Source organism: Phascolarctos cinereus, unplaced genomic scaffold, assembly GCF_003287225.1.
Source record: "Phascolarctos cinereus isolate Bilbo 61053 unplaced genomic scaffold, phaCin_HiC Scaffold_1;HRSCAF=81, whole genome shotgun sequence".
Taxonomy (NCBI): Eukaryota; Metazoa; Chordata; class Mammalia; order Diprotodontia; family Phascolarctidae; genus Phascolarctos; species Phascolarctos cinereus.
The window spans coordinates 215,919,694-215,946,980 of record NW_027555514.1 but is presented as its reverse complement, the minus strand read 5'-3'; the positions used below and the strand labels follow the sequence as shown (position 1 = coordinate 215,946,980).

At 39.6% G+C, this 27,287-nt stretch overlaps 1 protein-coding gene across 1 annotated transcript in view; it reads right to left on the bottom strand.

Moving 5' to 3' along the window:
* The window catches only part of ESPL1 (extra spindle pole bodies like 1, separase), a 45,671-nt gene extending 24,038 nt beyond the window's left edge, over positions 1–21,633 (bottom strand). Inside the window, exons 1-6 of the mRNA XM_020966259.2 lie at positions 21,543–21,633; positions 17,716–17,808; positions 16,376–17,434; positions 15,992–16,096; positions 15,699–15,819; positions 14,702–14,838 (exon numbers count right to left, since the gene is read on the bottom strand). Of these exons, the coding sequence (XP_020821918.1) occupies positions 14,702–14,838; positions 15,699–15,819; positions 15,992–16,096; positions 16,376–17,434; positions 17,716–17,796 (1,503 nt within the window). The 5' untranslated portion in view covers positions 17,797–17,808; positions 21,543–21,633. The remainder of the gene's footprint in view (positions 1–14,701; positions 14,839–15,698; positions 15,820–15,991; positions 16,097–16,375; positions 17,435–17,715; positions 17,809–21,542) is intronic.
* Between the last annotated feature and the right edge of the window lie 5,654 nt (positions 21,634–27,287).

The following is a 27,287-nucleotide window of genomic DNA, read 5'->3' as shown; positions in this document are numbered from 1 at the left end:
AAGATCATTAAATCATTTAAAAAAGAAGTACACCAATACACTGTTGGTAGAGATATGAATTGGTCCAAATATTCTGGAAAGCAATATGGTATCATGCTAGAAAAGTGATTAAAATACTCATTCCTTTTGATATTGCTAGGCATATATTCCAGGGATGTCAAAGATTGAAAGGCAGATTCTACATCATCAGTTGGAGAATGGCTAAGCCAGTTTTGGTACATGAATGTAACAGAGTATGACTGTGCCATAAGAAACATTACCCAGGAGGAATACAAAAAAGACAGACAAAACAAGCTGAACTGACAGAGAAAGAAGTAGACCCAGGAAAACAATATACATAATAACAACTGTGTAAGTGGAAAGAAAAAACATGAAAATGAACACTGTTAATTGTAATGACCCATTTTGTCATCTAAGAGAAATGTGAAACTGATTCCTCCCTTCCTTACAGAAAGGGAAGGTTACTCGTGTGAAACAAGTGTATATATGATGAGATTCAGGTGAGGTGCCGAATATTTGGAAATGAAGGTGATTAAAAACAAAAGGTATCAATAAAAATAAAAAACTAGAGTGTGGAGGCAGAGCCAAGGTGGCAGAGAAAAGGCAGGAACTTTCCCAAGCTCTCCCAAATTCCCCCCAAACTCTAAACCATGCTAAAGCAAATGAATTCAGGAGTGACAGAACCCACAAAAGGTCAGAGTGAAAGAATTTTCCAGCTCAAGATAACTTAGAAGGACTGCAGGAAAGGTTTGTCTCACTCAGGTAAAAGGGGAGCAGAGCCCAGCTCAGGCAGTATCCAGACAAGCCAGCAGGAAGCCTCTAGCCCCTTCACAGCTCAGCAACCAAGGCCCCGTGGCAGACAACTGCCAAACTGCAACCCCAGGGCAGCAGGTGAGCCACCAGGCCCAGAGACCCTGATGCAGCAGGCCACTGTGGCCCAAGAAGCTTGTGACAGGGCCCCCATCCCCCAAAAAGCAGAGCTCACCTTTAAATGTCACAAAATAGTCTGGAAAATGATAAAAAAAAAACTAACTAACAAACAAACCAACTCTGACCACAGAAAGCTATTATGGTGACAAGGAAGATCAAAACACAAAATCAGAAGACAACAATGTCAAAACACCCACACACAAAGGCTCAAAGAGAACTATGAATTGGTCTCAGGCAAAAAAAAAAAGTCCTGGAAGAGCTCAAGAAGAATTTCAAAAATCAAGAGAGGCAGAAGAAAAATTGGTAAAAGAAACGAGAATTATGCAAGAGAATCATGAAAAAAAAAAAAGCTTGGTAAAGGAAGCACAAAAAATGGAAAAAGATGTACAAAAATCCATGGAAGGAAACAACTTCTCCAAAAATAGAAGAGGCCAAATGGAAAAGAAGGTAAAAACCTACTGAAGAAAACAACTCCATGAAAAGTAAAATTGTCCAAATGGAAAAGAAAGCACAAAAACTAACTGAAGAAAATAATTCCTTAAAACTTAGAATTAAGCAAGTGGAATCTAATGACTCTATGAGATATAAAGAATCAATCAAAAGAATGAAAAAAATAGAAGACAATGTGAAAAATCTCACTGGAAAAGCAACTGACTGAGAAAATAGATCCAAGAATGATAATTAATGAATTATTCGACTACCTGAAAGCCATGATAAAAAAAAAGAGAGAGAGAGCCTGGACAGCAGTTTTCAAGATATTATCCAGAAAAACCATCCTGATATTCTAGAACCAGAGGGTGAAATAGTAACTGAAGGAATTCACTGATTACCTCCTAAAAGATATCCCAAAAAGCAAACTCCCAGGAATATTATAGCCAAATTCCAGTACTCTCAGGTCAAGGAGAAAATACTGTAAGCATCCAGAAAAAAACAATTCAAATAGTTCAGATCCACAGTCAAGATTACACAGGACCTAGCAGCATCTATATTAAACAAGCAGAAGACTTAGAATATGATATTCTGGAAGGCAAAGGAACTTAGGTAACAATCAAGAATCAACTACCCAGCAAAACTGAACATAAAAATGGACATTCAATGAAATAGAGGAATTTCAAACATTTCTGATGAAAAGACCAGAGCTAAAAAGAAAATTCAATTTTCAAATAGAAGACTTAAAAAGGGAAATAGGAAAGAGAAAATATAAGTTATTCAATGAGGTTAAATTGTTTACATCCCTGCACAGGAAAATGATACTTGTAACTCTTTAAGAACCTTATCACTATTTGGGCAGTTAGAGGAGTATACATAGAGAGACAGTGAAGGTATAAGTTGACTTTGATGGGATGATTTTTAAAAATTAAGGGGCAAGAAAAAGGATTGCACTGGGAAAAGAGGGAAGGGAGAAGCAGAATGAGATAAATTAGCTCACATGAAGAGGCTTGAAATTACAGTAGAGGAAAAAAAAGGAGGGAGGTGAGCATCACTTGAACCTCATTGGATTTAGCTCAAAGAGGGAATGACCTACACTTAGTTCAGTATAGAACTCTATCTTACCTCATAAGAAAGTAGAAGAGGAGGAGAAAAAGAAAGGGGAGGGCTGATAAAAGGGTGGGCAAATTGAAGGAGACAGTGATCAGATGTAAAAAATTGGAGAGAAGGGAGAAGGTGAAAGGAGAAGTATAAACAGGAGAAAAACAGGATGGAAGGAAATACACAGTAATCATAAATGTGAATGTGAATGAGATGAGCTCACTCATAAAACGGAAAAAGATAGCTGAGTACATAAAAAACCAGAATCTTATAATATGTTGCTTACGAGAAACACATTTGAAGCAGAAAGACACACAGAGTAAAAAGTAAAAGGCTAGGGCAGAATATATTATGTTGCGGCTAAAGCAAAAAAAGCAGGGGCAGCAATCATGACCTCAGACAAAGCAAAAGCAAAAACAGATTTAATTAAAGGAGATTAGGAAGGAAACTACATCTTGCTAAAAGGTACCATAGATAATGAAGTAATATCAATATTAAACATATATGCACCAAATGGTATGGCAGCCAAACTTTTAAAGGAGAAGTTAAATGAGGAAATAGACAGTAAAAACTATATTAGTAGGGGAGCTCAACTTTCCCTCTCAGATCTAGATAAATCTAACCACAAAATAAAGAAGAAAGAAATTAAGGAACTGAAAAGAATGTTAGAAAAGTTAGATATGACAGACCTCTGGAGAAAAACGAATGGGGAAAGAAAAAAACATACCTTTTTCTCAATGGCACATGGCACCTATACAAAAACTGACCACGTATTAGGGCATAAAAACCTCACTATCAAATGCAGAAAGGCAGAAATATTAAATGCATCCTTTTCAGATCGTGATGCAATAAAAATTACATTTAATAAAGGCCTATGTAAAGATGGATTAAAAATTAATTGGAAACTAATCTAATCCTAAAGAACAAGTGGGTTAAAGAACAAATCATAGAAATAATCAATAGTTTCACTAAAGAGAACATACCAGAATTTATGGAATGCAACCAAAGCAGTACTTAGGGCAAAATTTATATAGCTAAATGCTTACATCAATAAAATAGACAAGTAGCAGATCAACGAATTAGGTATACGACTAAAAAAATTTACAAAAAGCACAAATCAAAAATACCCAACTAAACACCAATTTGGAAATCCTGAAAATCAAAGGAAGAGATTAATAAAAGTGAAAGAAAACCATCTAATACATAAAAGTAGGAGCTGGTTCTATGGGAAAAAAAAGCAAACAATATAGATGAACGACTGGTTAATTTGATTTTTTAAGGCATTCTTCTTCTCATTGGCTTTTTGGACCTCTTTTGCCATTTGAATTAGGCTATTTTTTAAGGTGTTACTTTCTTCAGTATTTTTTGGGTCTCCTTTACCAAACTATTGACTTGTTTTTCATGATTTTCTTACATCACTCTCATTTCTCTTCCCAGTTTTTGCTCTACTTCTCTTACTTGCTTCTTAAAATCCTTTTTGAGCTCTTCCATGGCTTGGGACCAATTCATATTTTTCTTGGAGGCTTTGGATATAGGAGCTTTGACTTTGCTGTCTTTGTTGTGCTGGTTGTATGTTTTGATCTTTGTCACCAAAGAAAGATTCTATGGTCTGACTTTTTTTGCAAGATGTGCTTATGATCCCAGCCAATTACTTGAGTTACAAACTCTTTGTTAAGGTAGGGGTCTGCTTCCAGTGTGGAGAATGTACTATCCCAAGCTTCAGGAGTTTTGTGCAGCTGTTTTCAGAGATACTTCTAGGGACTTGTAAATTTTCAGTTCTTCCAAGGTGGTATGATAAGGGACTAGGTGTTTACTCCTTTCCTGGCTTATGCTCTGGTCTGTGAGTGACCACAAGCACTCTTTTCTGCCTTGGAACTATGAGGAAGATTTTCTCTGCACCACCACAAGTTCCACCACCCCAGCACTCCTCCTCACCCCAGGACCATCACCCAGAACTGTGACCCAGATCCAAGCATGGGCAAAGCAAGAGAATCCTGCACCAGCAGAGAGATCCCTGCAATCCCCCTCTGATCAGCCACTAGATTCCCTGTAAGTCTGTGGGCCAGAAGCTCTGGAAGCAGCTGCCACCTCGGGCTACACACAGCTTCTGAGCTTCTCTCTCATCACAGTCACAGACTTTTACTACTGACCTTGTAAGTTTGCTTTGGTATTCATGGGTTGAGAAGTCTGGAAACTGCCACAGCTGCCCATGATTCAGTCCTCTTGAGGGCTGCTCCAGGTTGCTGAGGCCTGTTTTGCCTGAGCGCCCATGCCAAACTGCATTCCTTTTCCTACCTGGCTCAATATATCTTTCCGATCAACCATCCAGGTTGTCTTAAGTTAGAAATTTGTTTCACTCTGTCTTTTTGTGGGTTCTGCTGCTCTAGAATTTCTTTAGAGCCATTTTTACAGGTATTTGAAGGGGTTTAGGGGAGAGCTCAAGCAAGTCACTGCTTTTATTCCACCATCTTGACTCTTCCCCTTCTAATTTGATTTTTTAAAAAAAGAAAACCAAATTACCAGCATCAAAAATGAAAAGGGTAAATTTACCGCCAATGAAGAAGAAATTAAAGCAATGATTAGGAGGTATCTTGCCCAATTGTATGCCATCTGATAATCTAAATGAAATGGACAAATATTTAGTAAAATATAAATTGCTCAGATTAGCAGAAGAGGAAATAAAATACTTAAATAACCCCATCTTAGAAAAATAAATTGAACAAGCCATCAATGAACTTCCTAAGAAAAAATCCCCAGATGAATTCACAAATGATATCCTACCAAAAATTTAAAGAACATCCAATTCCAATACTACATAAACTATTTGAGAAAATAGGCGAAGTAATCCTACAAAATTCCCTTAACAACACAAACATGATGCTGAGACCTAAACTAGGAAGAGCCAAAACAGAGACAGAAAATTATAGACCAATTTCCTTAATGAATATTGATGCAAAAAATTTTAATAAAATATTAGCAAGATTATAGCAATATACCACAAAGATCATACTCTATGACCAGGCGATTTCTACCAGGATATTCCAAAAGGCAAGAGATAAAGGCATAAAACCAAGTATAACCTACCCAGCAAAACTAAAGTATAATATACAGAGGGAAAAGGACCTTTAATAGACTAGAGGTCTTGCAAGCATTCCTGCTGAAAAAAGGCCAGAGCTGAGAAGATATCTGAAAATTTGAAATGCAGAGGCCAGAGAAAACATAGAAAGGCATACATATTTGTATAAGTGAAAGGAAATATGTGACAAAGAACTGTTTATGTGTTAATAGAGGGATGAGAAACAAATATCTTCTCAGAATCCTGATGTCTTTTTAAGTTTCAGAGATAAAAGTTAAAATGATTGTGGACCTGTCAGTGGTTGTGTTCTATTTTAATGGTCTTAGGTGAAAGACAAAATTAGGAGGGAAAAATTAATTCCTCTTCAAGTTGTACTCTTGACTCATTTCAACCAGACTTTCTCCACCAGGTCACCAGCTGCTACCTTCTTGCCCCATTTTTCAATTCCCTCATGTGTTCATTATCCTTCCCTACTTAAATGTGAGCTCCTTGAGGAGAGTGACTCTTTCTATTTGTATCTGTATTCGCACACGGTGCCTGTCATATAATAATTACTTAATAAATGCTTGTTCACTGAGGAGGGGCAAGGGGAATATGCCGGGAAGCAAAGGAGGAAGTAGGGGAGGGAAATCATTACCATACAAGTGCATAAGATTAAAAGTATAGAGTCATGAAGGAAAGGCTTAAGGAACTGTGCATCTAATAAACCTTACTCTTATATGAATGGGATAAAGAAGGATTGAACACAATCATATCTCCTTCCACACACAGAGATCTCAGAATAGAAATATATTCAACTTAAAAGGGAAATAGGATGGGAGGAGTTAAGACAGGAGTGGAGAGGGTTCTAGGAGAGAAGGCAGAACAGATAAGGGAATAAGTCATAAGTCAAACAATCTTGAATACAGGAGGGAGGAAGACTGAGGATTTAAAAGCAAAAGAAAAAATAAAAAGAGAGGAAACAGGCTACTCAATTAGAGATCACAAGTGTCAGGAAAATTTTCTCTCTTCTACTACCTTCTCATTTACAAGAGGTAGAAGTAAAGAGAGGGAAGAAGTATAAGAGGACAGGACAAATGGAAATACACAATTAACAATCAAAATATGAAGGCAAATGGAACAAATTCACCCATAAAACAGATTACAGCAAAATGGATTAAAAAGCAGAATACAACAATGTTATTTACAAGATACACATTTGAAAAACAAAGATTCACAGAATTAAATGAGGGGCTGGAGCAAAATCTATTAGGCTTCAGCAACTGAACTCAAAAAAACAAGGACAGCAATCATATTATCAGGTAAGGCTACAATAAATGAAGAGAAGGGAAATTGCATTATTAAGCACCGTAGACAACGAATCAACCTCAGTACTTAATATAGATGTCCCTACTGACATCTAAATATTTTAAGGAAAAGTTAATTGAATTGAAGGGAAAAATTAATATATATAACACAGATAGATAAAAATAGATAATATACCCCTTTAACAAACCAAAACTAAACAAGAAAGGGCCTAAGTAGAATTTTAGAAAAGTTAGGTATGACAAACCTCTGACATTTACAGAATGAGAATAGAAAGGAATTTACATTACTTCTCAGCTGTAAATGACACCTTTACAAAAACTGGTCACGTACAGGGCACAAAGACCTCACCAACTGATATAGAAAAGCAGAAATAATAAATACACATTATTTATTAATCATAATGCAATAAAATTATATTTAATAAGGGACCCTTAAAATATTTAAAAGTAATTAGAGACTAGCATTTTTCTTAAGAACTGATGGGTCAAAAAGCAAATTATAAGAACTGCTGACAATAATCATACATAACTAAAGCAGTTCTGAAGGGAAAATTGGTATCTCTGAATGCCTTAATAAACAAGAGAAAAAGAACAAATTGGGGAATTGGGTAAGCAATTTAAAAAAAAACAACCTGAACAACAACAAATCAAAAATCTTCACTAAACAACAAAGTATAGATTATGAAAATTAAAGAAGATTTTAATAAAAACATTATAAAACTAGAAGCTGGCTTAACCACTTTTTTAAACCAACAGACAGATAACCTTAGGTAAAAAGACAGGAAAACCCAATTATTCATATCAAAAATAAAAAAGGAGCACTCACGTGAGTGAAGAGAAAATAAAGAAAATTATTAAGATGTATTTTGCTCAATTAAATGTTAACAAAACTAACTTAGAGGAATTAGGTGAATACTTCCAAAAGTATAAAATAATCAGTCATAAAAGAAATAGACTAAATAACCAATTATCAGAAAAAGAAATTAAACAAGCTATAAATGAATTCCCAAAGGAAAAAAGTGAATGATCAGATGGACTGAATAACAAGTAAATGCTATCAAATAGCCAAAAAATTAATTCCAATACTACATAGGCTGTTTCAATAGTAAGAAAAGAAGGTACTTTTCTAATCTCTTTCTATGATACAAATATGGTCTTGATACCTAAATCAGATAGACAAAACAGAGAAAAAAAAAAGAAACCCTACAGATAAAATATCAGTAAGTAGGTTACAGCATATTAGAAAGATTATACAGTATGACCAGGTTTAGTTTATACCAGGAATGAAAGGTTGCTTCAACACAAGGAAGAGTATAAACATAACAGACCATAATAAACAAATAAAATATAAATGAAAACTATATAATTATGTCTATAGATATTGAAAAAGCTTTTGACAAAATTCAACTCTATTAAAAACTCTACAAATCAGAGGAATAAATGGCTTTTTCCTCAACATAGTAAATAGTAATAGCAACAGCAATAGCAAACATTGTATGTAATGGGGAAAAGTTAGAAGCCTTTCCAATAAGATCAGGAGAAAAGCAAAGATGCCCATTATCGGCACTACTATTTAACAGTGCAAGAAATGCAAGCTATAGTAATAAGAAAAAGAAATTGAGGGAATAATTATAAAGAGAACAAAATTATAGCTTTTGCAAATAATATGATGTATACCTAGAGCATCTTAGAGTCAACTAAAATTAACTGAAATCATTAATAACAAGAAAACTTACAGGATATAAGATAAATCCACATAAATAATCAGTGTTTCTTTACATAAACACCAAACCCAATAAGATAGAAAGAGAAATTCCATTCAAATTACTATAGAAGCTATAAGTAACTTGGGAGTGTATCTTCCAAGACTCACCAAAGAACTATATAAATAAAAGTATAAAATACTCTATATAAAAATATGGACTTAAATAACTAGAGAAACATTAATTGTTGAAGCCAATATAATAAAATGACAATACTAACTGAATTAATTTATTTAGTGCTGTAACAAATACTCAAAAGAATTTTACATACCTAGAAAAAAAAAATTCATAGGGAGGAACAAAAGGTCAAGAATCTCAAGGATAATAATGAAAAAAAGGTGGTAAGGAAGGAAGGTACTATCAGTACCAGATCTCAAACTCTATTACAAAGTAGTAATCATAACAATTTAGTACTAGTTTAAAAAAAAAGTTAAACAGTGGAACAGATTAGGCACATACAGAAGCAAACATAGTAGGGTGATATTTAATAAACCCAAAGATTCTAGTTACTGGGAGAAGAACTCACTATTTAACAAAAACTTCTGTGAAAACTGGACAGCAGTCTGGCAGAAATTAGGTTTATTCCAATACCTCACACCATATACCAAGATAAGACTTAAATGGATATGTGACCTGGATATAAAAGATCACATCATAAACAAATTAGAGGAGTAAGGAAGAAATTATCTTTTGGATCTACATATAGGGAAGAATTCAAGACCAAAGGATAGAGAGGATCACAGAAGATAAAATTTTGGTTTTATCAAATTTAAAAATTTTTATGAAAACAAATCTAATGTAGTAAAAATTAGAAGGGAAACAGGTAAGTAGGAAATGAGCTTTACAAAAAGTTTCTCTGCTAAAGGTTTCATTTCCAAGATATGTAAGGGGGTCAGCTAGGTGGCACAATGGATAGTGCACCAGCCCTGGAGCCAGGAGGACCTGTGTTCAAATCCGGCCTCAGATACTTAATGCTGTGTGACTTTGGGCAAATCACTTAACCCCAATTGCCTCCAAAAACAAGAGCCCAAGGTATATAAAGAACTGATTCAAATGTATAAGACTAAGAGCTACTCTTCAACAAATGATCAAAGGATAGAAGCACTTAAGTTTTCAAAGGAAGAAATCCAAGCTATTAACAATCATTTGAAAAATGTTCTAAATGACTAATAATTAGAGAAATGCAAGTTTAAGCAACTCTGAGATTCTACCTCACAACTATCAGACAATTTATTTTTAATTTTTATTTTAGACAAATGCTAAAACTTAAATATAAAATAAGAAAATAAGAAACATCATAAACTTAAATATAAAATAAGAAAAAAAATGCCATGTGCACGGCAGAACATAGAAGAGGATTCAAAATATAGAGCAATAACTGTTCATGTCAAGAAAGCCTATATATTAAATACTGTGCATTATGTTGAGAGCTGTCCATCTTTTCTTTGCTTCCTTGTAGGTTTTTTTTGGTTCTCAGCTGTACACTTTTTACTTTGTTCTTTTTTGCCCCGCCCTCCCCTCTACCCACTACCCCCAAGGCTACAACTGAGCATTGAATATATTTATATATAGGTACTGATACATACATATACTTATACATATATACATACACACATACATATATAAATATATACTAAGAGGTTCTAGTCCTAATCTTTGTGTTTACATTTGTGCATCTTTTTTCCTCTCTCCTAACTCCTCTACTTTACTTCTACCTGCTACCTTACCCTCCTATTACTTATACCCCCATTCCAGCAATCCCTCCCTTATCCTCCCATTCCCCTAAATCTAAACCCTCTTCTATATCCCTCTTTTAAACTATTCCCACACCCCCCCTCTAAAGATCCCTCCTTTATCCTCTCCCCACTTCCTATCCCCTGAGTTTTATTTTTTTCTAAATTTACAAGATTTTTATACTCTTCTAAATGTATATGTATTTTTCCCTCTTAAACCCATTGCCAATGAGAGTAGGTTTTCAGAACTAACAGTCCCCCCTGCCCCATCTAATTTCTCTGTATTGGTTCTTCCTCTTGCACCTCATTTGTATGAGATAACTACTCTTTTAGCTGTACTTGAATGGTTTTACTTTTTGAAGTCATATCACACTCAGGTCTACCCCAATCTTCCTTATAAGTTACCTAATTACTAATAACAATCTTAGACAAAGATTTTACATTTTTCATACATAAAAAATAAACATTCTATCCTTATTTAGTCCCTTGTAATTGGCGATTGGTATGTACCTTACATTTGTCTTGGCCCTTGTATGTTAAATCTTCTATTGAGTTCAGGGTTGTTGTTTTTTAAACAAAGACCTGAAAGCCTGACAATTCATCAAATGCCCATTTTTTTCATTTAGAATTATGCTTAGCTTTGCTGGGTATATTTTCAGCCAGAAACCCAGTTCTTTTGCTTTTCTATATTTAGTGTTCCAAGAACTGCGATCTTTTAATGTCGCCAATGCTAGGCTTATTTGATAATGATTGTGGGCATCGCCATATGTAAATTGTTTTTTTCTTGTTGCTCATAAGATTTTGTCGTTGATCTGGGGATTTCGGAATTTGACTCTAATATTCCTGTGAGTTTTCCTCGTAGGAGCTCTTTCAGGTGGTGATCAGTGTGTTTTTTGTTTTTCTACTTTCCCCCTTGTTCTAATGCTTCAGGACAATTTTCTTTAATTATTTCTTATATTATTGTATTGAGATTCTTTTTTTGATCAGAACTTTCAGGTAGTCCAATTATTCTTACGTTTTCTCTTTTTGATCTGTTCTCTAGATCCGTTGTTTTTCTTATGAGATATTTCACACTCTCTTCTATTTTTTCATCTTTATATTTTGTTTTTGTCATTCCTTCATCTCTTATAACTCCACTGGCTTCCCCTTGCCCAATTCTGATTTTCAAGGAGTCACTTTCTTCCTTAAGATTCTGGATCTCAGCTATGCCCAAAGGGCTATAAAAATGTGCATAGCCTTTCACCCAGCAATATAACTTCTAGGGCTGTATCCCAAAGAGATCATAAAAATGGGAAAAGGACCCACATGTACAAAAATATTTATAGCAGCTCTTTGTGGTGGCCAAGAATTGGAAATTGCCCATTAATAGGAGAATGGCTGAACAAGTTGTGGCATATGAACGTAATGGAATACTATTGTGCTATATGAAATGATGAACAGGCTGACTTCAGAAAAACATAGAAAGACTTCTATGGACTGATGCTGAGTGAAGTGAGTAGAACCAGAAGAACATTGTACACAGTAACAGCCACATTGTGCGATGACTAATATTGATAGACTTAACCCTTCTCAGCAGTGCAAGGATCTAAGACATCTCCAAAAATCTCATGACAGAAGATGCTATCCACATCCAAAGAAAGAACTATGGAGCTTGAATACAGATAGAAGCATACTATTTGCTATTTTTTTCTTCTGTTTTGTTTTGTTTCCTCTTTCTGGTGGTTCCTCCTATTGGTTGTAATTCTTACTTACAACATCACTAATGTGAAAATATGTTTAATAGGAATGTTTATGTATAACCTATATCAGATTTTGTGTCCTCTTGGGGAGGGAAGTGGTGAGGGAGGGGGAGGAAAATTTAAAACTCAAAAGCTTATGGAAATGATTGTTGATAAATCAAAATAAATAAATTAATAATAAAAAAAGATTCTGGTTTTCTAATTTGGTTTTCTTTTCTAATTGGTTGACTTTCTTTTCATAATCTTCTTGTTTTTCTTGCATTATTCTTATTTTTCTTTTTAGTTTTTCCTCAATCCCTCTCATTTGATTTTTAAAGTCTTTTTCATGGTCTTCAATGAATTCGTTTTGGGCAGGTGACCATTTGATATTATTCTTTGGGGTAGAACGGGGTTACTTTGCTTCATCATCCTCCTCTGAAGATGCACTCAGATCTTCTCTATTCCCATAGTAGCCCTCTATGGTTGGATTCTTTCTCCTTTGCCTGTGCATTTTTCTGGTAATAGTTTAGTTTTTATAATCACCTCTGGTCCTGGGGCATGGGGCATGGTGCCTCTGGGCCTCTGATCCTCTTCAGTTCTCCCTTTTGACCTCGAACTCAAACCAAGACCCCCAGCCTCCTGTAAGCGCCCACCCCACTGTTTCTGCACTCACCAGTGTGTGCTAGTCCCTTCTCGTGAGTCTCCGTAGCATACCTGGGTCTGGTGTTGGGTTCCTGTGGCTGGGGCAGAGGCAGCCTCCCACACCAGCTCACCTCAAGGCTTGTCTGCTGTTGTTTCAGCAGGCTGCCACTACTCTGACCCTGGCCTGGAGATGTTTGCTCTGCACAGGGAGGAAATCTCATCCTGGGATTTTTCTTCAGATCTTCTCCAATTGTCCCAGGAGGACCCCTCTTCTGCCCCTACTCTTATTTTTTTGGATCTAAGTTCGACCAGAGGCCTATTTTATCTCTTTTGTGGAGGGAAATCTTGAGAGCTTGAAATTTTCTGACCTACTCCATCATCTTCCCAGAATCCTCTCCCAGACAATTTTTAATTGCACCAGAAAGTTACCCAATTGTGTACAGTTTCTGACCCAGTAAAATCAGTACTAGGCCTATACCCTAAAGAAATCAAAGAAAGATGAAAAAGATCTATATGTAACTATATATATCTATATATAACATTTCCTTTTGTGGTAGCCAAAAACTGGAAAATAAGGGGGTTTCCTCCTGTTGGGAATGGCTAACCACACTGAGGTATAGAAACATAATTGTGCCATAAGAAATAACAAAATGGGGCAATTTCAGAGAAAACTGGGGGGGGGCGAGGTGGCACAGTGGATAGAGCTCTGGCTCTAGAGACAGGAGGACCTGAGTTCAAATCTGACCTCAGACACTTGACACTTACTAGTTGTGTGACCCTGGGCAAGTCACTTAATGTTGATTGCCTCACCAAAAAAGAAAAAAACAAAAAATAAAACAGAGAAAACTGGGACGATTTTTATGAACTGATCCAAAGTGAAGTGAGTAGAACTAAAAGAACAATATATACTACAATTACACCATTATGAAAAAAAATTTTTGAAAGACTTGAGAACTCTGATCAATGCAATGATAAACCATGAGTCCAGAAGAATGAAGGTGATGAAACAGTCTACTCTACTCCTGAAAGAAGGGATGAACTTAAAATGCAGAAAGAGACATATATCTTTAGACATGGTTAATGTGGGAATTTGTCTTGCTGGACTATTTGTTTCGTTTTTAATTTGTTCAATGGGATACAGGAGTAGTGGGAAGGCCAGATTAATTTTTTAAATATTTGTTTCTTGAAAAATAGAAATAATAAACTAAAAAAAGAGGGTGGAAAACAAAATACGGGAAAGAATTTAATGAAGTAATATGTAGTGATGAAAGTAGAGTCAAGAAAATAACATGTACAACAACTTCAAAAGTGTATATTTAAACAGCAAAGAACATTTTTTGATCATATCCATTTTCCAGAGTAGGGGAAAGAATAGGTGAAAAATGTTGCTTGCTCTGTCAGAACTGGCTACTAATAGGTCAAGTTTGTGTAACTTCTTTTTTATATGAGAGGGTTTTTTTTTTGGGGGGTGTATATAAGTAAATGACATGCTAAAAAAAAATGATGGATTTTTAAAAAGGGGGAAAGGAGAGAGACGTAATTTCTGTTTTCTTGCAAGTTTACATCTAACCAAGACAATACTATCAGGTAAACACAGACTGAGAAAAGGAAAGACAAACCTTAAGACTGGTGTGATTAGAGCAGCTAGGTGGCACAGTGGATAGAGCACCAGCCCTGGAGTCAGGAGGACCTGAGTTCAAATCCAGCCTCAGACACATGATACTCACTAGCTGTGTGACCCTGGGCAAGTCATTTAATCCCAATTGCCTCCCCTCCCCAAACCCTGCCCCCCCCAAAATAAAAAGACTGGTGTGATTAATTTACCCAAGAGTCCAGGTTCTTAACCACGTAAGACTCTCCAGCTAAGAAGAGAACACTTCTGAAGCCAATGGACACAGCCTGAGCACATCTATGATACAGCCTCACATAACAGAATGCCCATGTGCCATGCAAATCCCAAATCTTCATTATGTCCATTCCTCCCCTGCCCCTGCCTCCTCACCTTCTCTGGAGGCACTCCAGGGTATGTGCCAGGCTTTGCCAATCCTATCTTCTGACAGAAAGGCTCAGTGACAGAACTGGCCTCAGTATAGAGCTTCTGGTTGTAGAATCTATAGGCCAAGTGACTGGTGCAGCAGGCTGCCAGGCAAGAGAAAGGAATATTAGAAGAAGTCCAATTCCCATTCCCCACTCCTGTCTCAATTGCTAAACGGGGTGGGGGGAATATCTGAGCCTGGGCAAACCATTCCAGTTAGACAAATTTACTTCTCCCTAAGTAAAATCGGTAGTATGGCACATGGAGAGAAAACTGATCTCTAAGTCAGCAAGTTCTGGGCTCAAGTCCTCCTTATATATGCTGACTGTGACCCTGAGCAACTGACTTAACCTCTCCATGCCTGGGAAACTCAAAGACTAAACTACAGGTGCCTAAATACTGTACTGATGAAGGGTACTCCTCCCAGGGAGATATGTGCCCCAATAAAATCACAGGTCTCATTAAAAAGCAAACAAACAACTTCCTTCCAGGCCATTGCACAGTTTGGCTAGCATCAATTTTTTTTTCATGTGCCAACAACTCTTTCCCTCATCTCCCTTTAAAAGGATTTGGCTTCCTTCATAAAGTTTTCCTAGATTAGCACTATATTTAGCCTGTTCTTTATTCCCTACATGTGTAGGATTTTCAACCATATGAACTCTCAATTATATGTAATGTATTTCATTAAACACTTCACTGTTCTCTTTCTATTACCATGGATAACTGAAAGGATGGCTGTACATGGACAACTCCTCTCTATTCCTTTAGCCTATAAGGTTCAGGGACGAGAACAGTTACTTCTACAGTCTTTCGTAACTTCCAAAGTGACAAAGGCCCATAGGAAGTGTTGTTTGCTTGGCCAGCCTTCTAGGAAAGGCTCTATGTGGACATACCTGTCACAATATGCAACAAGTGGAAAGATACCTTCCATGAGCACCCTAACAGAGAACACCTAGGCACTAACCAGTGATTCCAAGGTACTCCGCCTGTTCTTGCTCGTTCAGACCCTCTAAAGCATCCAGCATCCAGACAACAGCACAGTGACAACTCTCTACTAGCTGGGTCAGGTCAGCCAAATCAGTTACCTAAAGAAACACAGGGGTGAGATTAGGGAATGCAACAAACCCCTGCCGCCACTTAAAAGAAATAACAGCAGCAACAACAGTACTCAACTTGTCCGTCTGGGTCCTTTAAGCAGGACCAAAGCAGTACTTTTAGGAAAAGAGCTATCACCCAGTTGCACCAACCCAAGAGTACCTTAGAACCATTGAAGAAATCATAAACCATTCTGGTATAGAGTTGGAGCCCATGGAAATGCATCTGAGCCAAGACCTGATGCTGCTTGGGGCAATCCACAGGAGTCTACAAGGGTAAGAAGTAGCAGAAAACTAGTTAATGGGGAAGCAAGTATGATGGGAGAGCCTGAGCTACAGAAGAGAAGGATCAGGAGAGGTAGCAAGGTGGTTCAGAAGGACTATTGCCAACTCTGAATATCTCATGCTGCCAGCTGGCTACATGTAGCCCAGCAACAAGCCTGTCAAGGTCACAGTAAGAGTTCCCAGATTTGACCAGCGACGCTCAGCTGGCAGGGAATTTGAGATGGATCCTCCCCAACCCACTCCCCCTTCCTACATCACTTACACTGTCCCGAAGCTGGCGAAGAAGATGACAGTATTTGCCCAAGAAGGCAGCAAAGCCGAGGATGGTGTCCACGTCATACTTTTTCAGGGTATTACTCTCTAGGATGGAGATGATGAACTGGCAAGTCTCAACAAGGGCCCTAAGTGAGGACGGTGGGCCCTTGACCCCAAAGCCAAGGGTAACTGCAGCCTTGCGCAGTAGCTCACCCACTGCCTCACAGGCTCCTGCCAGCAAGCTCTGCAGTTCTACCCCAGAGAGGCACAACTGGAGGCTAGGGGCCAGGTCTGTGTTTCCTAGATAACCACGGGCTTCCTGCACAGCCCTAGTGGCCTCCTCACAGCAGTTGCTCAGGCAGAGCCTCCGGCACTGTTCTAAGGTGAGCTCTAGGAGGCAGAGGGCCCTGCAGGGAGAGAGAGGATGTGAGGGGCAGGCTTCCTCACCAACCAGCACTTTGATCACACAGGTAGAGAGCTGTTCACTGAGGAAGCAGGCATCTGCCTTACTCAAATGTTGCCCACTAGCTTCAAAGAGCCGACAGGCAGCTTCAGCTTGACAAGCCGTTGGGGAAGCAAAAAGGGGGAATTTACAGGGGGTACTTTCATCTTCCAGGAGAACCAGGAAGCTCAGGGCCCACAGGCGAACAGAGAAGGCTGATCGCAGTTCCCCGATTGCTTCTGCCCTCTTCCAGAGCAAAGAGAAGGCACCTCGGGCAATAGCCTCGTAATCCTGGGATGCACCCACAGGCACATGCTGCACTAGGCAAGCATGCAATGATTGGGTCAGGCGACGAACACCTTTTGGGGCCACCTGGGCAGTAACATTCCGTAACAGGACAAAGAGGATCCGTTCCAAGTAGAGGGGTGAGCGATGCGGGGTTGCCATCAAGTAGCCATCGCAGGCCAACTCTGCCAGCGCTAAGAGGCTGCCCAGGTGCTCAGGGCAAGCCAGCCCAGCCACCACTTGCTGGTTGCAGGCCCTCAGAATGCCATCACATGCCAGTCGTTGTTCTGTTGCAAGCGAGCGGCCTGTGGGGCTATCCAGAGGTCTGGACAGGAACTCCTGAAAGGAAAGGAGTTTGTAAATCAGGTTACCAAGGGAAAGAAGGAGGTAGAGAAAGGGGGCTTATCAGGTCATTCAGTAATAATGTCTATCTTTTGTCTTATTAACTTAACAAAAAGGAGGTGAGAGGTTTTAACCTCCAAGACACCCCAGCTTGGTTATCTCATTTTCGACTCAGGTCCTCTCTGATAATACTACTCATTGCTGGTTGGTAAAAACCTCAGGAAGACATTCCAGTCTCTAAAAGGCAGAAAGTATCCTGGCCCACCAATGACCCTAACCTTCAGGTCAACCAGCAAAGCCTTGGCCTCCTCTTGGCTGCTCATCCATTTTCCAAAGTCTGTTCCTTTAAAGTTCTTCATGGCCCATATGAGCTGCCAAAATAGAAAAAGGATTCAGGATACTTAGTTATGTCCAGCTAGATGGAAAGATAAACTCAATATTAAGTAAGTATGCAAAAAAGACCCATGTCATCCCATCTATCAATCTCTCCTTGATAATGGCCTTTTCCCACCTAGACTGCATATCAGATTGTTTTACACCACCTAGCATGCCTCTTTTTATCAAGTAGGACCCTCACTCACTTTGAAGGTTACACAAATGAGACACTGGCTCTAGCAGATACAGCCCTGCTGGCAAGTCTTTCAGGGACTAGCCTAAATAAATTCAAAAAAAGTTAATCGCAACATAGGTGGCCACCAGGTGATAAATTCATTTGGACTTGGCTATACAAGAATTCAGTAACTTACTTAGGCAAGGGCTATGGATGAAGTCCTAGTGCGGATCACAGATCCATCTCTGAAGCAATACCATGTTTATTTAGGTTTATTTGTGTATTGGTTATACTGTGAATTGTGAGTGTATCCTTCTTCCAAACTAGAAGCTGACTGAGGGGGCCGTGTGACCCTATACGAGTCATTTAATGCTTCAGAATCTGTTTCTTCATATGGGCTTCACAACAGTACTTGGAAATTTTATCTTACAGAGGTGTAACGACAACAATAATATCAGCTAGCATTTGCACAGTGCAATAAAGTTTACAAAGTACAAATATTATCTCATTCTATCCTCACAACAACCCCGTGAGGTAGGTACTAATATCCCCATTTTACAGATGAGGACTGTAGGGGTCAAGTGACTTGTCTAAGATCACACAGTTTATAAGTATCTGAGGCAGAATTTTTATCTCCAGGTCCTGTACTGTGCTACCTAGCTGCCACCCATGAAGAAAACTCTTTTCTCTATTTTTACAGTGAACTAAGAGGCAAAGTTCTAGCTGAGAAGGTAATAGGAATGGAAGACTTGAAGAGGGATGAAAAGATTCGGAAGAACTGAGGTGGAGAGTAGGATAATCAATCAATTAGGGACATTTAAAAGGACTGACTAAAAAAAAAGGGATTGACTTACTGTAGTAAGAGCCCAGTTGAGTTTATATAACATAAATTTGTAGTAGATCCAGTCAACAATGTTTTATTTCTTTCATCCTGCTTTATTTGGCAGCACATGAATAGGAATGAAGACAAAGGACAGTGAGACCAATTCAGGGCTGAGGCTTAGGAGGGCAAGACTGGTGATAGGATAAGGGTACAAGGAATTCAAGAGAAGAGGAAAGTGTAGACTTGGAAGTGGTTCACTAAGCAGTCAAGATGGGGAAGGGAAGAAAGTACAGTGATGATGACCTGGTAAAGAACTAAAGGGTCATGGGATTGGAGATCACAGTGAGGAAGAACAGGCTCTGAGGTTACAAGGCTAAAAGACAGGTAGATTGATTGACAATGTAATCAGATAAGAGAATTTCAGAGTTTATAAACACAGAAGTGGAGCATTGGTGGGTGATGTTAGGATCAAGAATATGACCATCTCTGTAGCTCACTCTCTATAATCCAGCTTCCAATTTCATCATTCAACCAAAACTGCTCTCCAAATTACTAATTATAATCTCTTAATCATTAAACCTAATGGCCTTTTCTCAATCTTCATCCTTCTTGACCCTTCTGCAGATTTGACATGTCAATCACCATCTTCAATACTCTTCTTTTTAGGTTTTCATGACATTACTCTCTCCAGGTTCTCTTAGTCTCATTTGCTGGATCTTCATCCAAGTCATGCCTACTAACCATGGATGTGCCACAGGACTCTGTCCTGGGTCCTTTTCTATTTTTTCAATCAGAAGTTGGCAGCCTGCTTTTGTAGGTTTGTGACCTAAGAATGCTTTTTTTAAAAAAACACTTTAAATGGTTAAAAAAAATCAAAAGAATACTATTTCCTGACATGTAATAACAGTTATAATTCAACAGTGTTTCTCAAAAAAGTGGACTTCAAATGTCGCTCTTTTAAGTGGAGTATAGTTTATTTTGATAACGAATTAAAAGACAAGGCATTATATTTATTATGTAATAACACTATCGTTGTTGTTCAGTCATATACGACTCTTCGAGGACACTGTCCATGGGGTTTTCTTGGCAAAGACAGATTGGTTTGCCATTTCCTTCTCCAGATGATTAAGGAAAACTAAGATTAAATGACTTGCCCAGGTCACACAGCTAGTAAATGTCTAAGGCTGGATTTGGAATCACGTGTTCCTGACTCCAGGCACAGCATTCTGTCCCCTGGGCCATCTAGCTGCCAATAACACTATACCTGTGCTAAAAGAATATATGCTGACATTACCAGACAAAGCACACAATATTCTCAACTCACAGGAAAGCAATGGTCAGAAAAATGAGAAAACTTTAAATGAAAGCAGAATTTCTTGACAAAAATTAAAAATGAGAAGTTTCCAAGTGGCTCATTTGTTAGCCAAGAAAGTTAGTTAAATCTTAAATGTGTTTACAGCAGCTGAAGAAATGTGTCCAAAGAAAACAAACTAGTTTAAAGACTTTAAGCCTTTTGGCTCAATTAAAATCATATGTTCCTGGATTCATATCAGTATTTGGCATACCTATCCATGTGAAAAGATATTTTCAAAGATGAAATACATAAAATTCTCATTACAGATCAGCATTAATTGATGAATGTTTGCAATCAATTTTAATGAAAGGGAACACTTTGGACCCCAATTAAGCAAAATATTATCCCCTAGAAAAATAATTCCATTCTACTAAAAGACCTGTATTAAAAAATAAAAACCTGCACCCAATTATTATTATATTTTTAATCTCATCAATAAAAAAGTCATGGAAGTTTGTTTTTTCTTGTTACGTATGCACCTACATAGCATCCTCAATTTTGCCTCTTGGCCCACAAGGCCTAAAATACTTGGCCATCTAGTCATTTTACAAAAAAAGTATGCCCATTCCTAGCTCTATACTATTTCCTTTGGTGATCTCCTCACTTCCCATGGTTTCAGTTCTCATCTCTACTTATCCAGCTCCATTCTCTCTGCTGATTGCCGGTCTCTCATCTCCACTGCCTATTAGACATTTCCAAATGGAGGTCTCCTAAACATCTTAAACTCAACATGTCCGAACTAAGCTCATTATCTTTTCTTCAAAACCCTTTCTCCTTCCTAACTTCCCTATTTATGTGGAGGGTCAGTACCACCATCCTCCCAGAACCTGGGCGTCACCCTTGACTCCTCACTGCCTGCCTCCCCCTCCTCCCCCCACCCCGCCCACTCCCCAACCAGTCTGCTGCCAAGGTCTGTAGATTTTACCTTCCTCCCATCTATAAGTGCCTGGCACATAGTGGAGACTTAATATCAGTGTCTTATTGGCTGAACTGTTCATTAGAACGAGATGTCACTCTAGAGGGCAGTTCTGCCCTTAAGGACTACTTGGGGACCCTCCTTGTCCGCACAAGTGGATTGCACTCCGGCTCATCCCTTGCTTGCCCAGATGACACCCACCCGGTTCCCCGTCCCCGTCTCCCGGCTCCCACGGCCGCCCTTCCCCCACCCCGCAGACACTCCATCCACGCCCGGGCTCAGCGGCCAGGCCGAGGGAGAGTCTCTTTCACTTTAGGCCAAAACTTCGTTCTCCCGCTTCATCCCGACCCCGCCGCCTCATGCAAAACAAGCTTCCAGAAAGCCACCCCCTCCCCGCTGCCCCTTCTACTTTCCCCAACGGTAAGACGAAGATCTGGGAGGTAAAAGGCGCCCCCCACTTGCCTTCAGTCGGGGTCAGGGAGCCACGAGAAAAAAGGAGTTCAGAAAGACGACCAGACGGTACCATACTCTTCGCCCGCCAGCCCTTCATTCAAATATCAGAGTCCGGCCAATCAGCGGGTGCATCGTCATTTAGGCGCGACTCGCGTGGGACGCCGGGAGTCGTAGTTCACCATCCTAGGCCTGTCCAGAGCACGTGATCACAATCCTTGCCCTCCCCTACCCAGGCGGGTTGGGCAGCTTCAGGGTAGGGCTTACTTTTGGCAGTTTGGGATGCGGAGCCCTAAAATTGAATTCTCTCTCTCCCTTTGCTTTTCCTCTTATAGGAAAGTTGACCTTTCCCCTCCTCCACACCTGGTCCCTTCTCGGAACAGGATACAAAGAAAGGTAAAAGATAGTCCCTGATCTCAAGGAGCTTAGCCCCTAAATTGGGGGGGGGGTGTGGAGGGGAGAGAGGACTGGTGGAATGAACACGCACATAATACCTACTATGTGCCAGGCACTGAGTCAAGCTGCGGGGATATGGAGAAAAGTAAAAGACAATTTGGGCTCCAAGGAGCTCTCAGTTGAATGGGGGAGACATGAAAACAGCTATGAAATAGAGACAGGATAAATAGGAGATAATTAATAGGTGGAAGGAACTAGCATTCTTACAAAAGGTTGGGATTTTAGCTGAGACTAAGCTAGAGGGCAGAGAAGAGAAAGGAAAGAGTTTTCAGGGTGTGCCTGGGAGTGAAGGAAGGGGACAGCAAGTGAAAAAGCCTGGCCTCAGAGTTTAATGTGAAGAAGAGCAATGAAGACAATGTCAGTGGATCATAGAATATGTAATGGGCTTTAAGAAGAAGAAGCTTGAAGTGGATAGAGCACTGACCCAGGAGTCAGGAGGACCTGAGTTCAAATCCAGACTCAGATACTTGACACTTACTAGCTGTGTAACCCTGGGCAGGTCACTTAACCCCATTGCCTAGCAAAAAACGAAAACAAAAAAGCAAAGCAAAAAATAAATGAATGAATGAATGAATAAGAAGCCTGGAAAGGCAGGAAGGGGCAAGGTTATAGAAGGCTTTAAAAATCAAACAGAAGGGGCAGCTAGGTGGCCAAGTGGATAGAGCTCTGGCCTTGGAGTCAGGAGGACCTGAGTTCAAATCCAGCCTCAGACACTTAACACGTACTAGCTATGTGACCCTAAGCAAGTCACTTAACCCCGACTGCCTCACCCAAAAAAAAAAATTAAATAAAAATAAAAATCAAACAGAGGTATTTGATCCTGGAGATAATAAGGAGTGGATGGACTGCTAGATGCACTGGCCTGAAGTCAGGAAAACCTGAATTCAAACAGAGTCTCAAACACTTACTAGCTGTGTGACCCTGGGCATGTCACTTACCCTATGTTTGCCTCATTTCTTCAACTGTTTGTTCAGTTGTGTCTGACCCTTTGTGGCCCTGTTTGGCACTTTCTTGGCAGAGATACTAGTATGGTTTGCCATTTCCTTCTCCAGCTCATTTTACAGAAGAAGAAACCAAGACAAACAGGGTTAAGTGACTTGCTCAGGGTCACATAGCTAAAAAGTGTCTGAGGCCAGATTTGAACTTAGGAAGATGAGTCTTCCCAACTCTAGGCCTAGTGCTCTGTCCATTTTACCATCAAGCTGCCCCAGTATAAATACCAGCAAATATGTGGAGCTTGACACAGATCTAACCAACTAGGAGTCAGAATGCTATGACAGTTGCTGAAGTGTTATGAGAAAACTGTTTCTCAGGGTATGGCTTCCCTGCCAGGATCCACTCTGCCTAAGGTAGGGACTTTGGAAGCAAACAATTTCTAACTGCGGTAAGGTTCTGCCCAGAGCCTTTGTGTGCCTCAGACTCTTCCTGAGCTAGAGTCTCAGTCTACTTTCTGAGTTGGAAGAAGAACTGAGCTCAGTGCCAGAAGTTCTACTTTGTGAAGCAGGGAGTGGAAGCAGGGAGTTCTCTGTGCCTGGAATAATAATAGCTATATATTTATGTAGTTCTTCAAAGTTTGCAAAAGAATTTATGTTGGTCTCATTTAATCCTCATGACAACCTTTTGAGAAGCAGTTTATTGGAAGTTCTGGCCAACATGGACATCTGAACTGAAGGCAAAGCACCTAGCTCCCACGTATTTACTCCAGCAGAACCCTGAAATTCACACCAGATTGAATAGTGATGGAGAAATCCAATGAGAAAGTGTAAGTGACATCATCTACCCCAAAACTGCACAAAAAGTAAGTCATTGGCCTACAGAGAATAGGAAAGGACTTGCCCAACTTGCAAAGCCAACAATAGCACTACCAGGAAAATCAGAAAAGGAAATGTATAGCTTGCAAGGGGTGGAGCAGCATCATGGGAGGGTTCCCCTGAGAAAGCCCCCCCACAATAGTTGGAAAGCCCCGGTGAGGGGAATTTGGAAGCCCCAGGGAGCAGCAGCTGGCAGGCCATGGAGATGCCAATCATGCTGGTGCTACAGTGCTCAGACTAGGACAGCCCAGGTCTAGGAACTCTGAGGTCTCTAACACTCCATCCTGAGATGCTAGAAAAGGCCCTAACAATACACATCTCTAAACCTCAAAGAACCAGTGTGGGGGAGCACACCCCAGGAAGTAGAGGTTCACAGGACAATTCAGGGGAGCCACAGTGTGACCAAGCAAGGCCCAACGTCACACTCAAATTTGCCTCTTTACAGAAAAGCCCCAGAATGCCACACCAGTCAAACTACCAGAAGATTACCTTATTATGCTAGGGGAAAAAAATAAAATTTATGTGAAGGAACTCACTATTTGCCAAAAACTGTTGAGAAAACTGGAAAGCAGGCTGGCTAAGAATAGAGGAACATCTCACATTGATGTGTGATAAGATAAGTTCGGAATGAGTACATGATTCAGACATAAAAGACTATATTGTAAACAAATTAGAAGCAAAGGAAAGCATATAATCAGATCTATGAAGAAGGGAAAGAGTTCATGACCAAACAAGGGACAAAGAAGGTCACAGAAGGTAAAATGGACAATTTGGATTACATAAAATTAAAAAGTTTTAGCACAAACAAAACCAGTGAAACTGAAATTAGAAGAGAAGCAAGTAAATGGGGGGGAAAAAGCTTTGCAGCAAGTTTCTCTGATAATGATCTCAGTTCTAAGATATGTAGGGAACTGATTCAAATTTATAAGACTAAGAGAGCAGTTCCCCAATTGATAAAATGGTTAAAGGATATGAACAGGCAGTTAGTTATTAGCTATCAATAGCCATGAAAAAATGTTCCATATCACAAATAATCAGAGAAATGCAGATTAAAACAATTCTGAGATTCCACCTCATACCCATCAGTTTGGAAAGTTGACAAAAAAGGAAAATGACAAATGTGAGAAATGAAAGAGTTAAGTTTCCACATAAGTAGATAAGAAATCTGCACAGACAGGCTAACTTGGGGGGGGGGAATGATAACACAATTCTAGGCACATAATGCATATTAGGGGTGGGACATATAAGGAAGATTGTAACCCAGAAGGATTAGGACCGATCTTGATCCAGAAGGGAGGAGTTAGGCAATTACTAACTATAAAGATTGCTCTGGCTTCTTTTACCTTGTGCATTTCTCTCCTCCCAAGGAAGGGTGCCCACTTCTCATGAAAATCGAAATGGTGCACTTCAGCCTCTTTAATAAAAAGTCTTTGAGACACCAGTCTTCGGAACTGAGTCTGGGGGCATCTTTATAACACAGATATTGGAGGGACTGTGGAAAAAGAGGTACAGTGCTGTAGTAGTGCACTGTGAACTGGTCTAGTCATTCACACACTCATATATATACACAGATATAAATATATGTAGGGGTGTGTATATATATGTATATATGTGTGTGTGTGTGTGTGTATATCTCTATATATACATGTCTATATCTATATAAATTTTGGAAGTAGGAACATGGCCAGCCTGGGAATTTGTTTTGCTTTACTGTGCATACTGTTACAGGGGGTTTTGTTTGCCTTTTCAATGGGAGGGAGAGGTAGGAAAGAAAAATATGGCTTTTTGTTAATTGAAAAGAAAAATTTTAATTAAAAAAAAGCCGCGGGGAATGATCAAGGCACTACAAACATAGTGTATCAAAACCCCACACTACCATTGGGGGAATTAGTCAAATTTCTGAAAAAGTCAGTGAAATATGATGGGGTATGGGCCCAAAGTGAGACCTTTGTCCCAGTTTGGGCCCCATTTGTCTATGGGCCCTAGAAAACCTTTGGACTATCCTTGAATTCTCCCACTTGATCTAGGAGATCTCTGGAATTCCCCTGAGGCCATGATTCCCTCTGTTTGGCTACACCCAATCCCCCAATTGTTATCCTCCACCTAGCCTGGCCCTCCATTGTCTTGCCTCCCTATGGCCCCAGGGCACTTCCCACCCTTGGTCCTATATACACTCCATTTCCCTGGAATTCTATTACCTCATAGACTACGTGGCCACTCCTAGATCCCTCCCACAGTCTTTCTGTATATGAGGTCCATCTTGTCTCCATTAAGATGCTCAGATTTTCACAATCTAGCCAATAGCCCTGAGATGCTCAGATTCCTTAAGAGTCTGGTTAATATGGCAAATCTTTAATAAATCCTGTTTTGGGCTGAAAGAAGGCTTGGGTTGAATTCTTTCAGGCAGGAGCTGAGTGTCCTGGTTTTGGGATTCCAGGACCCCTAACCTCTAGACCCCTTCAAAATACAATGATAGACCTTCAGTTAAGTAGACCTCGAGAAGAAGGGCCTGCTTTCCTGTTATAGAGTCATTGTGAGAGCTGGATAAAAATTCAGAATATGATGGTTCTGTTGGCTATTTGTAACTACCCAAGAGTTAGGGAACTCAAGAAAGTACCTCCAGACACTGGGGCACCTCAATGCAGACAATAGGGAAGGGCTGAAGGGGGAGGCAGCTCCTGACTATATTCCAGTTAGAGAGGCTCCTTGTTGTCTTTCCTTCATTCTTGAAGAAGACTATGACATCATGGAGGTAATGCCATGACATGCAAGTGAATCGTATTTGAGCAAGGGAGAGCTGTGCAAAGCCACTAGCCTCATTTCTCCTCTGGAGCCATCTGGGTGCAGAGGCCAGATACACATCAGAATGCCTGGAGATGGCCCCAGATGCGGTGGAAGACCTTGGCCTTTTAAAGCTAAGGTCTTTAGCAGGTCTCAGTTTGACTGATGTGACACCCATTCAGCGATTAGGCCTAGGTTGGAGAGGCTCCTAGGGAACAGAGGGTACCCATAGGAGACTGTGGTAAACAGCCTGAACCATTTACAAGTTTAGTATTGGAACTGCAGACCAGTAGGCCTCTGAATGTTGACAGCCATTCAAAAGCTCAGGAGTTCATGGTGGAAGTGCTAGGACTGTGTAGCAAATAAAATTGATGAAATAAGCAGAGGCAAAGAGGAAACAAATAATCACCTTTTTTTCCAGATAACATGATGTAAACCACGGGCAGACCTGCACAACTTGGCAGCAGGTAGGGTCCAAAATTAAAATAGGCTAAACTTCTTCTGGCCCTCAGATAGGTTAGACTAGAGACAGACTGACCATGGTTGGTTGCTGAAGGTCATGTGACAGAGTGCACAGCAGCAACCCTACATTTTTCAAGGGTCATCTGAAATCCTTTGGCATGCCAAAAGCAGCCTTTGGGCTGTATGTTGTGCAGGCCTGGTTTAGAGTACCCTGCAGATTTTAGCTAAAATTAACCAAAACAATTCA